General features: G+C 42.3%; 1 protein-coding gene across 1 annotated transcript in view; it reads right to left on the reverse strand.

Annotated features, from left to right (window-relative positions):
• Nucleotides 1-14713, reverse strand: part of LOC122809125 — a 3089885-nt gene that overhangs the window by 1399448 nt on the left and 1675724 nt on the right. Inside the window, exon 7 of the mRNA XM_044080384.1 lies at nt 6237-6290. Coding sequence (XP_043936319.1) covers nt 6237-6290 — 54 coding nt within the window. The remainder of the gene's footprint in view (nt 1-6236; nt 6291-14713) is intronic.

Genomic DNA, 14713 nt, shown 5'->3' on the forward strand with positions numbered 1-14713 from the left:
CTAAAATGTCTTTGGTAGCCACTCCTCGTAGAAAAGCTGTGGTAGTGGCTGTAGTCCTTGTAGAGTGAGGCCTGATGTTTTCTGGAGTTTTCTTTCCATGGTAGGAGTAACAAAATCTAATGCAATTTCCTATCCACTTAGAGATTGTCTGTTTTGAAATTGCTTTTCCTTCCATTCCTGTTGCATATGCTACCAGTAGCTGGTCAGTTTTCCTATTGCTCTTGGTCCTGTCCAGGTAGTAGCGTAATTGTCTATGCACATCCAAGGTATGCAACAGCCTTTCTCCCCTGTTCTGAGGGTTGGGGAAGAATGTAGGTAGGTGGATAGCCTGATTCAAAGATACTCTGGAGACCACCTTAGGCATAAAAGTAGGATTAGTTCTCATGGATACTCTATCTTGGTGGAAGATCAGGAAGGGCTGTACTGCCATTAGTGCCTGTAGCTCAGATACCCTTCTTGCTGAAGTGATTGCCAACAGGAAAGCAGTTTTCCATGATAAGTATTGTAATTCTGCTGTTGCTGCTGGTTCGAAAGGAGGAAGTGTCAATTTTTCTAGCGCAAAGTTCAAGTCCCATGCTGGCAATGGTGGCTTCCTAGGCGGTTTTACATTTTTAATTCCTCTCAGAAACTGCCTGAGCAGAGGATGTGAGAAGACTGGAGGATCCAAGTCGTATTCTGCTGAAATAGCTGATGCATGAATCTTGATGGAAGAATAGGACAGGACTTTGTGGAAGAGCTCTGCCAAGTATTCCAGGATGTTGGCTATGTTTACCAGTGACACATTTTCTCCTTTTGCAGTACTCCAAATGAAATATCTTTTCCATTTTGCTGAATAATTCTTTCTTGTTGAGGGTCTGCGAGCCTCCAAGATAATGTCTTTTACCCTTTGGGATAAATTTGGGTTATTTGTTCTTATGCAATGTTCCAGGCAGTTAGCTGCAGTGTTTTCAGGTTTGGATGCAGGGTGTTGTAGTTGTTCTGTGTTAACAGCAAGGGAACAAGGGGTAGGTGCCATATTTGTTCCCGAGACATGCTCCTCAGTAATGGGTACCAATGTTGTCTTGGCCAGTCTGGAGCTATCAGGATGATCCTTGGACGGTCCTCCTTGATCTTCAATAGCACCTTGTGCATCAAAGGAAGTGGTGGGAATGCATATGCTGTCAGGTTTTTCCAACTGAAAGACAGGGAGTCCACCTTCCAAGCAAGTGGGTGGTACGTCCTTGTGCATAATTTCTTTAGTTGGTGATTGCATGGGGATGCAAATAAGTCTATTTGAGGGAGTCCCCATTTTCTTGTAATGGTTTTGAAGATGTCCGGATGCAGCATCCATTCGTGGGCATCCGTGGTAGTCCTGCTTAGCATGTCTGCTAGAATGTTTTCTTTTCCTGGTACAAAAATTGCTTGTAACTGAACGTTGTAACTCAGGGCCACATTCCAGAGATCCATTGCCATCCGGCATAGAGGGTACGAATGTGTGCCTCCCTGTTTGTTGATGTACCACATAACTGTGGTGTTGTCTGTCCTAATCAACAGTTGACCTGGTCGAAGAAATGGTCTGAATGTCTGGATTGCCAGTTTTACTGCCAGCATTTCCTTTTGATTTATGTGTAGGTGCAGCTGGTCTTGAGTCCATAAGCCTTGTATGCACTTGTCTAGCATGTGGGCCCCCCAACCGAAGCCTGAGGCGTCCGTGGTAATGGCTTGGCTTGGTTGAGTGTTGTGGAAGGGCAATCCTTTGTTTGACAGACAGGCCTGAGTCCACCATTGGAATTCTTGCTTCAGGCATGGAATTATTGGAATTTGGGTTTCTAGGCTGTGCTTGTGCTGACACCATAAATTCCTTAGGTACCACTGTAACTTTCTCATATGCAGTCTGGCATGTGGAACCAATATTATGCAGGATGCCATGAAACCCAAGGCTTGCAGGACTTTTCTTGCTGTTAGATGGTTCTGCTTTGGTAATGCCAAGATGTATAGAGGGAGTTGTTCCTGTTTTTCTACTGTTAGGAATGCCATTTGCTTCGATGTGTCCAGCTCTGCACCCAAGAAGGTTATCCTTTGGGATGGTATCAGCCTTGACTTGTTTATATTGACTGTGTATCCCAGGGCTTGTAGTAGGTAAATGACCCTTTTCAAGTCTTCTGCTAACTTGATTTTGTTGTCCGCTTGTATCAGGCAGTCGTCCAGGTAAGGGTAGATTTGGATTCTCTGAAGCCTGCAATGAGCAATTACTGATGCCAGGCATTTCGTGAACACTCTGGGCGCAGTAGATAAGCCAAAGGGCAATGCTGAGAATTGATAATGCTCTGATCCTGCAAGAAATCTGAGGTATCTTCTGCAATTTGGTCGTATGGGGACGTGCAGGTATGCCTCCTTGAGATCTAGAGTTACCAGCCAAGACTCCTTGCCCAGCATGGGAAGAAGCTGCTGTAGGTTCAGCATTTTGAATTTTGGAACAATGAGGAATGTGTTTAAAGCGGACAGGTCGAGAATTGGTCTCCATTTGCTTTCTTTTCTTGGTACCAGGAAGAGTCTGGAGTAAAATCCCTGTCCTTGCTCCATAGATGGTACCTTTTCCACAGCTCTCATTTTTAATAATTGAGATATTTGTTTTAGAGCTTCTGTCTTTTGATTTGGAGGTAGGTTTGGCATTCCTCTCTTCCCTGGTAGAGTATGGAAGTGAAAACTGTAACCTTGGTCTATTGTCTGCAAAATCCACTTGTCTCTTGTGATGTAATGCCAGTTTACTGAAAATAAAGCTAGCTTCCCGCCCAAGGGTGCTTTTAGTTGTTCCCTGGTAGGCGGTGCTAGAACCAAGTCACTGTGATTGTCCTGTAGTAGTGGTGGTGGCTGTGTCCGTGGCTGCACCTCGCTGGTTGTTACCCTGCCACTGGCGGCCCTGTAGGCACCTCTGGATTGACTTCGGCCTCTTGAGCGCCTATTCCTGCCTCTCTGGGCTCTGGAGGAGTCGGAAAGGACCAATTCTTGGAGGGCCAATTCCTGCTAAACCTTGGAGGTTGGACCTGTAAGAAATCTTTCACTGTTTGGACAGATTTTGCCTTCTCTTCCATCTTCTTGAGCACCTGTTGTGCAGGAGAGCCAAATAAATTGATTTTATCCATGGGAGCATCTAGTAATTTGGATTTCACATGGTCTGGTAAGGCCTGCTCTTTTAACCATGCATGCCTTCTGATAACTGTGCCAGTCATGGCTGATCTGAAGGAGGCTTCCAGTGCATCATAGCCGGATTTTAAGGAATGGTTACTGACCTGCTGAATGTTGTGTACCATTTCCTGAACAGATTTCTTGTCTAATGGTTCATCTGAGGACAACTTTTTGGTTAACTGGTCTAGCATAAATTCTTGATACTGGATCATGTGGAATTGACAGTTCAATGCTCTAGCTGAAAGAGTTGCAGAAGTGTAAACTTTTTTACCCCATCTCTCTAAGGACCTGGATTCCCTTTCAGAGGGAGGGTTTTTGGCAGAGGTAGCTGCTACAGCCTTAGGACCCTGGGAGATAGTCTCGGGATCTGCAAAAGGAGCTTTATACAAATGATGATGAGTATCCGGAACCCTGTAGTACCTATCGGGCTTAGCAGGGGCCGGTGGAAGTGAATCAGGAGCAGTACAAGCATCATTAAATGCATCATCTACAACAGAGAGAACTGGAGGAATGGCTAACGGCCTATGTTGTGGTAAATGCAGAAAGGTTCTAAGCCTCTTTCTAGAGTCTGAGAAATCCTGGCCCTGCCACTGAAATTGTTCCCTCATAGCTTTGTGAACTAGAGCTAGGCCTGTGAGAGGGGGTCTTAACAGGCACAGATTTAGTAGTTTTAGCTGCTTTAATGGACATGGCTGCAGGTGGCCTAGCAGCTCCACGTGCAGGGGTGGAGATATCCAAGGGGATAGTGTCAGATAATTCCTGAGAAACTGCCTGAGCAGAAGGTAAATCAGAAGCCGATTCCACGAGGTTGGAAGAGGCCTCGGTATGAGGTAAGTTTTCGGCTGAAGGAAGAACCGCTTGCTCGGTTTCAGCCGAAACCGAGACACTCGCGGTTGGCCTAACCGCGGTTTCGGCCGAAACCGCAGACCGCGAGTGTCGGTCCTTTTCCTTGCGCTTTTTTGATATTTGCGTAGTCGGAGGATCCGACGGCATAATGTAAGCAAAATCTGAGCAGAAAAACTCCTCAGCAAATTCCGACCGACGTCTAAGCATCCGTCGGTTAAAAGAAGCACAGGCTAGACAAGCTGCTACGTCGTGGTCTGGGCCTAAACAAGGTAAGCAGTAAGAGTGGAAATCTTTATGAGGTATTTGTTTCCCACAAGTTAAACAGTTATTCACTTTTTCTGACAACGGCTGAGGCAAGAAAGAGTCCCCAACGGGGTACTTAGCTTTTTAGAAGTCTTCGGTAGTAGTAGAAGAATTCGGTAGTAGTAATCTCTGGTTCTGACCGACCGGCACTTGCGAACAGCTTCTGCTTGGCCACGCGGCAAGAAAGACTGAGGAAAATGGCGTCGGCTGATACCTTTATACCCGAATAACTGCAGCTATGACGTCGGGTGAAGTGCGACACCAGCCGAGGCCAGACCCAGACTTTGGAATCCGGCCGACCAAAGGGCTGCCTGACGACAGGACAACCCATTTGTAAGGACTGCAGATGCATCCTTGAAGGACATCTTAACATCTGATGTTTAAAAACATTACAAACGTTATAAAACAGCCAACATCAACAGTCATGAAAGTGTATAATTGTAAAGTGACCATGTTCCTAAGGAGAAAACTACAGTACAAATATGTCCATATATTTACTATTCTTAACACTAATATACCAATGGCATTAGTAATAAGTGTTAATAATGATATTGTCAGTGACACTGGTGGTGATGATAGCAATGATAGTAGTATAACAATAATAGTACCATTATTATTACTAGTACTACTAAGTTGCATACACCTCAAATATAACTTGAAAGAACAGAGTTCAAGACTTAAAATACTTAAGATTCAAATACTTTAATTAAACTTGTTATTCCATTGTGAATCAACATTCCATAACTGACAGAATGTGTCCTCTGTATCACAGTTTATAAGACCTTTGACAGTCATACATTTTCTAGGTATTACTTCAGTATTCTTAAAATTGTTCAACAGAGTTGCAAAAAAGAGGACTTTCTATTTTTATCTTGTGAGGTAACTTTGAGGACTCTATTATATTTAAAGGATGTCTTATTTAATCCTTCCCAGGTAATCAGGTTCAGTTTAATCCATGTGATCGTAATGTAATATTTTATTAACAAAGATATTAACCAAGACAAATAGGTCTTTATGTGACAGTGGTATCACAGTGTAATTTAGAAATACAAAGTCTCTAATGATGAGTGCCTGACTATCTTTGTTGACTTCGACTACGTTTTAATTTACTCCACAGCTGATGGACGACTGAGCAATCAAAAAAGTTAGGAGTTAAACCCGCATTTAGGGAGACATCCATTACATTCAGATGAATGTAGTGGGGAGTATAATGCTTTCCTTGCTGGCATCATGTAGGCATTACTTATGATCATAAATTGTGTGCAGTATATTTTTTCAGTCAGATGCATCTTAAATTTGATTGAATTATACTTTTTAATACACTTCTTTTTAAAAGTTTATCTATTTTGGGCCAGTAAGATGAGCAGATTAGGGAATCTGCATATTTATATTTTAATATAAGTTTATATGATAATGATAAAGGTTTCAATGAAATTGGTGCTTTCCATAAGTCTACTGTGAAGTTTATCTAATAATCTCATTTTCAAAGCAATGAATTACAGGGCCTGCAGATGATAATGAAAGGCTTGTCAAACAAGCAACTTTCTGTATCAGGCCGAATATTTAGCTCTAAGAATTCATCTAAACCAGTATCAGAAATGAGTAATGTACATATGTTAGTTTACTTGGTAATTTCCTCCTCACTTCATTTTAATCCTGCATTTCCATCAGTGCCACAAAAGCACATAACACCGTATTCAACAAGTATTATATGCAGCATCAGTGAAGAAAATACTAAAAACAGTGTTAGAAATACGTGCTACTAAAAAAGAATGAAAGGTTAAGCTACTTAATGAACATGAAGGAATCACCAACACCTATGAGTAACGAGACAGTTGTAAACAGTAATAACACAACATGACAAAGGAGAAGGACTATATAAGCAAGCAACCATTACTGAAAATGAAACACAGGTTACTTACATGCACTTCCTTTACCAGGGGATTATCTTCCATTGCCAAAGAACCACTTGGTCTCTGCAAATAACCAGAAATGTCTAGATTAAGCAGCAGGAAATACTGCAAAAGCAGATGCAAAGCTACAGCCCACCAAAAATTACTATATTCCATTTATTAACTTAAAATGACTATAGTGTGTTTCTTATTTTAACTAAAATGTCATCCTAAATGAGCACAGAACCCAAAATAAGCTTAAGTGATAACTGATAAACACAGGGCGTAATACATCATGCATGACAATAATTTAACAGCAGAATAACTGCCAAAAGGAGCTCCTGTATATTTACATCAACTTCTCAAACATTGTTTAAGCATCACAGCAGTTCAAGTACCTTGGACCTTACTGTAACTTCTCAGCATTCTATCACTATTCCATCAAAATCCTAATGTGGAAACAGTCATAGCATTAAAATAGCTCAAGGCAGAGATTGTCACCTCTAATCTTAGTTTCCTCTCAAAATTAAAAAAAAAAAAAAAAAGTCAAACAAGTGCTCACTATTACATCTTTAAAACGGCCTGGTACAGTGGATAATGCATTACTTTCTTCTACTGCAGTGATGGTGAACCTATGACGCATGTCAAAGGTGACATGCCATGACATTCTGGGTGACACACCAGCGTTCACCAACACCCGAGTTAAAAAAAAATACAAGTATGTGACCCTGCACCTATTAAAACTCAGAAACAAAAAAGTAATTGATGTTAATCAAATCAAATGCAATGTGTTTCATATTTTTTTTAGTTCAATTCAAAATTACTTTTAAAAGTAGGGTAATTTTTTGCTGCGATGTTTTAAGCCCAATTACCAGTACGCATATCCTTTTCTCTACTGTAAGTCACCGATTTTTCTTTTATTTTTATAATACATAGCAGCACACGACTGTACTGTACTTTTCTTTTAAATAAACGAATATGTAAAGAATTGTTTCTTTTTCTGTTTTTTTTTTGGGGGGGAAGCGTTCCAGCACAGTCAAGATGGGCATTTTCTAATTTTTTCACACGCCAAGCCCAAAAGGGTCGCCATCACTGTCTAGTGCAGTGGTGCATAACCTTTTTTTTTGTGGGGAGGGCCACTACACAAATTCTTAATGCATCTGCAGGCCACCTCAAAACATAGTAAGTAGTTACGAGTTATCAATAGGTACAGGTTACTAGAATTTTTACTTGAGAGCAGTCATGAAATTGCCTGTTTTCTACATCAACTTTGTGTTTAACTTTATTCTGGCTTGCAGCCATGAATTATTACAAACTCTTGCAGAAGTTTACTACTGTTTACAGACAAGTTATAAACAACAAACAATAGTTACTTCCGCATCAAAAATTAGAGGTGTGCGCAACAGGAGTCAATTAGGTAAGTAAGCATGTGCTGGAAAGTTTGCATGACTGGAGTAAGGCATAGCATTTTTTCACTTTTTTTTAAAAAATTTTGGTTACTCTCTGGGGGCCGTATGTTGTACACCACTGGTCTAGTGGCTTTTCACACACTTCAAAAATATGAATTTTCCATGCTCACATGGGCTGATCTCATTTAGCCCACACATCACCTAGGAGCAGTTGTAGGAGAATGTGTGCAGAACAATTCACAATTTACCACCTTTCTAATGTAGGTGCCACTGCCAACTATGCAGATATAAAATTCTAAACCATTCGATTATACAGAAAGAAATCTGCAACACTGGGAAACAAGGGAGAAATATCACACACTGGAGAAAATTATACTAAGAAGTAAAACTGCCACGGCAGATGAAAGCAATGGCTGATGAATATCTGATTCATGTATAGCGTACTTTTAAGGAGCCTCTGCAGGGGATGAAATATGGACAGAAACCCCCCCCCCAAAATTCTAAAACTAAAATAAAATGAACTACAGGAATCCATAAGGCATGACCGTGTGTGATTCACTGAAGTTTGAAAACTTGGGGCACTACCTACTTTGCAGCAGCAGACTTATCCTTTGTTGATTTGGGCTGTTTTTGATCCTCTAGGTACTCGGATAATCTTAAAGGCTATACTTTTCAACAAGGTCATGGTTTTTAGGTGGTTTATTTGCTTTTCGACCGGATACTACATGCACTAATCTGTTTTTTTTTTTACTTTCTTCTGTGAACACTATTTGGTCATTGTTTTATCAGTCTGCTTTTTACCATAAATCTACTCAGAATGAGGCTATGCTCAATAATACTTTACAATTTTGAATATTTTAGACTGCACTGTACTCTCGGCTTAGTTATACTGATGGTTACATAAAAAACTACTCTGATCAAAGTACTTTAATAAAATCATTTCTACTATGGGAAGATTACTGTACATTTATGAAACATACTATATCACACATTACCAAATCTAACAGTAATACCGGACAAAGAGAGTCAGTAAATGCTGAAGACGGTAAATGTGAACAAGCACACTTTACACGTTCACATGTAGCAACTAGACAATCACTCCAGTAGAATATTTACAGCCTAGCTACTACAAGGTCCCCCCAAAAGATGGGGGTAGGGATGAGACCAAGTGAATTTATGAATTTCTATCCACTCACACAGGTTAATTCAAAAGAGACAATGTTTGCTATAAGATGGAAATTTGCTCCATAGGAAGGCATTTCTAGGGGAGAAATACTAATCACACCAATGCGTTTTGCTCATGTTGCAATGTAGATTTAGGTCTCTAGAGTAGGGGTATTTATGGCACTATCATTTTTATGAACATGGAAGAAATTATAAGCCAGGGAGAAATCACCTCATAGAAATCTTTGAGAGAGAAAGTTAAAAACTCTACAACTTACCTTATACTAGAGATTTTCTTTGTAAAGAAATAAGAAGTTATGTACCTACCACAACGTTCCATGTTAATTGTCTTCTTCTCCCCTTCTTTCTTGCTCGTTGGCTGGTTCAGCTCGGAGCCGATCCTCGGCTCTGACTCGGCCATCTTCTAAAGCTCGAGAGCTATTTACTGGCTCGAGGCCTCCCCATATCCCCAATGCCTGCTGCTAGCTCCCCAGATCTCGTTTGGTAGACCTAACTACAGACAAACATAAGGACACCTGTCCTAATAGGACATGTTTAGCTACAGAGCTAAAAGGTTGAGGGAACAAACCAGGTAAGACTCAGCCAGCGAAAAGGAACTCAGAGGGAAACTCTTCTCGGTCTATTAGAATAGGGGGACGGAGGGCGGGACGCAAGAAAGAAGGCGGGAAGAAGACAACTAACATGGAACGTTATGGAAGATACATAACTTCTTAATGTTAAGTTGTCTATCTCGCCTTCATTCTTGCTGGTTGGGACAGCGTCCCTAGCACCTCAGTCCTGGGTGGCTCATCGGAACAGACTCTTCAGCACAGTGGAACCAAAATCAGCTCTGCTCCTAGAGGCCACATCCAGCTTATAATGAGAAATGAATGTATGGGGAGTGGCCCATGTAGCTGCTGCACAAATGGCTTCCATTGCTAATCTTGCCTAAAAAGCTACAGAAGTAGCTAAAGCCCTAGTAGAGTGGCCTTTTGGTTTAGCAGGGAGCTGTTTGTTCCTCAATTGATAAATCAAGGTAATAATAGAAGTCAACCACCTAGACAGAGTTACTTTAGACACTGGTAGACCTTGTTTACCTTCAGCATAGGACAGGAAGAGCTGGTCTGATTTTTTAATTTGTTTAGTCCTATGCAAGTAGAAATGTAATTGTCTATGAACATCCAACTGATGTAATTTATGTTCAGCTTTGTTGGAATAATTTGGGAAGAAGACCGGAAGATCAATGGACTGATTCAGACTACTCTCAGAAGGTACCTTAGGAAGGAAGGAGGGATTAGTCCTGAGCAAAACTCTGTCATTATGGAAAACTAAATAAGGAGGGCGAACACAAAGGGCCTGGAGTTCAGAAACTCTTCTAGCTGAAGTAATTGTCACAAGAAAGAGGGTTTTCCAAGAAAGAAACTTAAAGGAACATGAAGCTGCGGGTTCAAAGGGGGGCAATATTAGGGAAGCTAAGATCAAATTCAGATCCCACGGAGGCGGGAGATCTCTTACTGGGGGCCTGAGCAATGTAGTCCTTTTAAGAAAAGCTTTGCAAAGCTTATGGGACATAATACTAGTTTCAGATAGGCCTGCATGAAAATTTGAAATTGCGGCTAACTGAACTCTAATGGTGGCAGAAGAGGACCCAGTCTGAAAAAGTTCCGCTAAGAAATCTAAAACGTGGTGGACAGGAGCTGAAAAGGGATCTATATTTTTAGACTCTGCCCAGCAAGAGAAAAGTACAGTTTTGTACCTACCATAAATGTAGATGTCCAAGAGGTATGCATCTGCAGTCCTAACAAATAGGTTGTCCTGGCCTCAGGCAGCCCTTCGGTCGGCCGGATTCCAAAGTCTGGGTCTGGCCCCGGCTGATGTCGCACTTCACCCGACGTCATAGCTGCAGTTCAGCGGGTATAAAGGCATCAGCCAACGCCATTTTCCTCAGTGTTTCTTGCCCCAGATGCCAGGTGCCCTCTAGGAAGGCTAAATTTGGATAAATGCAAATGTTTCCAAACAATAGAGAGCAAATAGAAATAAACATGTATATACATACATACAAACAAATACACCATAATAGATTCCCCCAGCTAGCTACAAGATGGGCAAATACCCTAGGAGTACCACAGAGGGGAAGGAGGGTGGGTAATCCTGACTGCAGATGCATACCTCTCGAACATCTACATTTATGGTAGGTACAAAACTGTACTATGTCCTTCAAGGATGCATCTGCAGTCCTAACAAATGGGTAGAATACCATAGCCAAACTGGGGAGGAGGCACTAAGGAGGCACTAAGAGTTTATGGTGTAGTTAAGATCCCTTGCAAAACAGCAGTGGCAAAACCTGCTCGGGATCTGGAGTATAAAGGTAGATTATAATGCTTGGCAAATGTATGCACGGAGCACCAAGTAGCAGCCTCTAAAATGTCTTTGGTAGCCACTCCTCGTAAGAAAGCTGTAGTAGTGGCTGTAGCCCTTGTGGAATGAGGTCTGATGTTTTCTGGAGTTGCGTTTCCATGAAAAGAGTAACAAAATCTAATGCAATTTCCTATCCATTTTGAGATTGTTTTGAAATTGCTTTTCCTTCCATTCCTGTTGCATATGCTACCAGAAGCTGGTCAGTTTTTCTATTGTTCTTGGTTCTGTCCAGGTAGTAGCGCAATTGTCTGTGTACATCCAAGGTATGCAGCAGTCTTTCCCCCCTATTCTGCGGGTTGGGGAAGAATGTTGGTAGGTGTATTGCTTGGTTTAAAGATACCCTGAAGACCACCTTTGGCATAAAGGTAGGATTAGTTCTCATGGACACTCTATCCTGATGGAAGATAAGGAAGGGTTGTACTGCCATTAATGCCTGTAATTCAGAAACCCTTCTATCTGAAGTGATTGCAAGCAGGAATGCAGTTTTCCAAGATAAATACTGTAATTCTGCTGTTGCTGCTGGTTCAAAAGGGGTGAGTGTCAACTTTTCTAACACAAAGTTCAAGCCCCATGTAGGCAATGGTGGTTTCCTTGGTGGCTTTACATTTTTAATTCCTCTGAGAAACTGCCTGAGTAGAGGTTGAGAAAAGACTGGAGGATCCATGTTGTATTCTGCTGAAATTGCTGATGCATGAATCTTAATGGAGGAGTAAGACAGACCATTGTGAAAAAGCTCTGCTAAGTATTCCAGGATGTTAGCTATGTTTGCAATGATGCATCTACTCCTTTTGTTGCACTCCAAATGAGATATCTTTTCCATTTTGCTGAATAAGTCTTCCTTGTTGAGGGTCTTGCGAGCCTCCAAGATAATGTCTTTAACCCTTTGAGATAAATCTGGGTTATTTTGCCTTATATAATGTTCCAAGCAGCTAGCTGCAGTGTGTTCAAGTTTGGATGCAGGATTTTGAAGTTGTTCTGTGTTAGCAGTAGAGGTAGTAGGGGTAGAGGCCATGCGTGTTCCCGGGACATACTCCTCAGTAGTGGGTACCAATGTTGCCTCGGCCAGTCTGGAGCTATCAAGATGATCCTCGGGTGATCTTCTTTGATCTTCAGTAGCACTTTGTGCATCAAAGGAAGAGGTGGGAATGCATATGCTGTCAGGTTTTCCCACCTGAAGGATAGGGAGTCCACCTTCCCAGCAAGTGGGTGGTATGTCCTTGTGCAGAATTTTTTCAATTGGTGGTTGTGTGGGGATGCGAACAGGTCTATTTCTGGCAGTCCCCATTTCCTTGTGATGGTTTTGAAGATGTCTGGATGCAGCATCCATTCGTGGGCATCCGTGGTGGTTCTGCTTAAGATGTCTGCTAGTATATTTTCTTTTCCTGGCACAAATATGGCCTGGAGCTGAATGTTGAGGCTCAGGGCCACATTCCAGAGGTCCATTGCCATCCGGCATAGAGGATATGAATGTGTGCCTCCCTGCTTGTTGATATACCACATAACTGTGGTGTTGTCCGTCCTTATTAGCAAATGACACTGTTGAAGAAATGGTCTGAATGTCTGAATTGCCTGTTTTACTGCCAGCATCTCTTTTGATTTATGTGTAGGTTCATCTGGTCTTGAGTCCATAAGCCTTGTATGCACTTGTCCACCATGTGTGCCCCCCAACCGAGGTCTGAGGCATCCGTGGTGATAGTCTGGCTTGGGTGAGGCATGTGGAAGGGCAGTCCTTTGTTCAATTGACAGGCCTGGGCCCACCACTGGAATTCTTGCTTCAGGCATGGAATTATTGGAATTTGGGTTTCTAAGCTGTGCTTGTGCTGAGACCATAAATTCCTGAGGTACCATTGCAACTTCCTCATATGTAGTCTGGCATGTGGAATTAATATTATGCAGGATGCCATGAAACCAAGGGCTTGCAGGATTTTCCTTGCTGTAAGCTGGTTCTGCGTTGTTAATGCCATGAAATAGAGTGGTAGCTGCTTCTGTTTTTCTGCTGTGAGGAATGCCATCTGGTTTGATGTGTCCAGTTCTGCACCCAAGAAGGTTATCCTTTGGGATGGTATCAGCCTTGACTTTTTTGTGTTGGCTGTGTATCCCAGGGCTTGCAGTAGGTGAATAACCTTTTTCAAATCTTTTGTTAATTTGTCTTTGCTGTCCGCTTGTAACAGGCAGTCGTCCAGGTATGGATAAATTTGAATTCCCTGAAGCCTGCAATGAGCAATTACTGATGCCAGGCATTTCGTGAATACTCTGGGCGCAGTAGATAAGCCAAAAGGCAATGCTGAGAATTGATAATGCTCTGATCCTGCAAGAAATCTGAGGTATCTTCTGCAATTTGGTCGTATGGGGACGTGCAGGTATGCCTCCTTGAGATCCAGAGTCACCAGCCAAGACTCCTTGCCCAGCATGGGAAGAAGTTGCTGTAGGGTCAGCATCTTGAATTTTGGTACAATGAGATATGTGTTTAGAGTGGACAGGTCGAGGATAGGTCTCCATTGGTTTTCCTTTCTTGGTACCAGGAAAAGCCTTGAATAAAATCCTTGTCCTTATTCCATAGCCGGTACCTTTTCTATAGCTCTCATCCTTAGTAAGTGGTCTATTTGCTGTAGAGCGTTTGTCCTTTGGTTTGGAGGTAGGTTTGGCATTCCTCTCTTCCTTGGAAGAGTATGGAAGTGAAACCTGTAGCCTTTGTCTATTGTCTGTAAAATCCATTTGTCTCCTGTAATGTAATGCCAATTTACTGAAAATAAGGCTAGCTTTCCGCCTAAGGGTGCACCCAGTTGCTCCCTGGTAGGCGGTTTCAGAGCCAAGTCACTGTGATTGTCCTGTGGAAGTGGTAGTGGCTGGATCTGTGGCAGTACTTCTCTGGCTGTTAGGTTGCCACTGACGTCCCCTGCAGGTACCTCTGGATTGACCTCTGCCTCTAGGGCGTCTGTTTCTGCTTCTCTGCGCTCTAGTGGTGTCTGGAAAGGACCAATTCTTGGAAGGCCAGTTCCTACTAAACCTCGGAGGCTGGACCTGTAAGAAATCCTTGACTGTCTGGACAGATTTAGCTTTTTCTTCCACCTTCTTCAAAGCTTGCTGTGCAGGGGAACCAAACAAACTGTGCTTTTCCATGGGAGCATCTAGAAGCTTTGACTTTACATGGTCTGGTAAGGATTGCTCTTTTAACCATGCATGCCTTCTGATCACTGTACCAGTCATAGCTGACCTAAAGGAAGCCTCCAGTGCATCATAGCCGCATTTTAAGGAATGATTACTGACCTGCTGAGTGTTATGCACCAAATCCTGAAGGGACTTACGGTCTAACGGCTCAGGCGAGGACAGTTTTTTAGTGAGCTGATCTAACAGAAATTCCTGATATTGAATCATGTGGAATTGACAGTTTAAGGCCCTAGCCGAAAGAGTAGCAGAAGTATAAACTTTTTTACCCCATCTCTCCAATGCCCTAGATTCTCTTTCAGAGGGGAGGGGGTTTTTGGTAGAGGCAGCTGCTACAGATTTGGGGCCCTG

This window comes from Protopterus annectens, chromosome 8.part0 (assembly GCF_019279795.1).
Source record: "Protopterus annectens isolate FY-2018-M chromosome 8.part0, PAN1.0, whole genome shotgun sequence".
Lineage (NCBI taxonomy): Eukaryota > Metazoa > Chordata > Ceratodontiformes > Protopteridae > Protopterus > Protopterus annectens.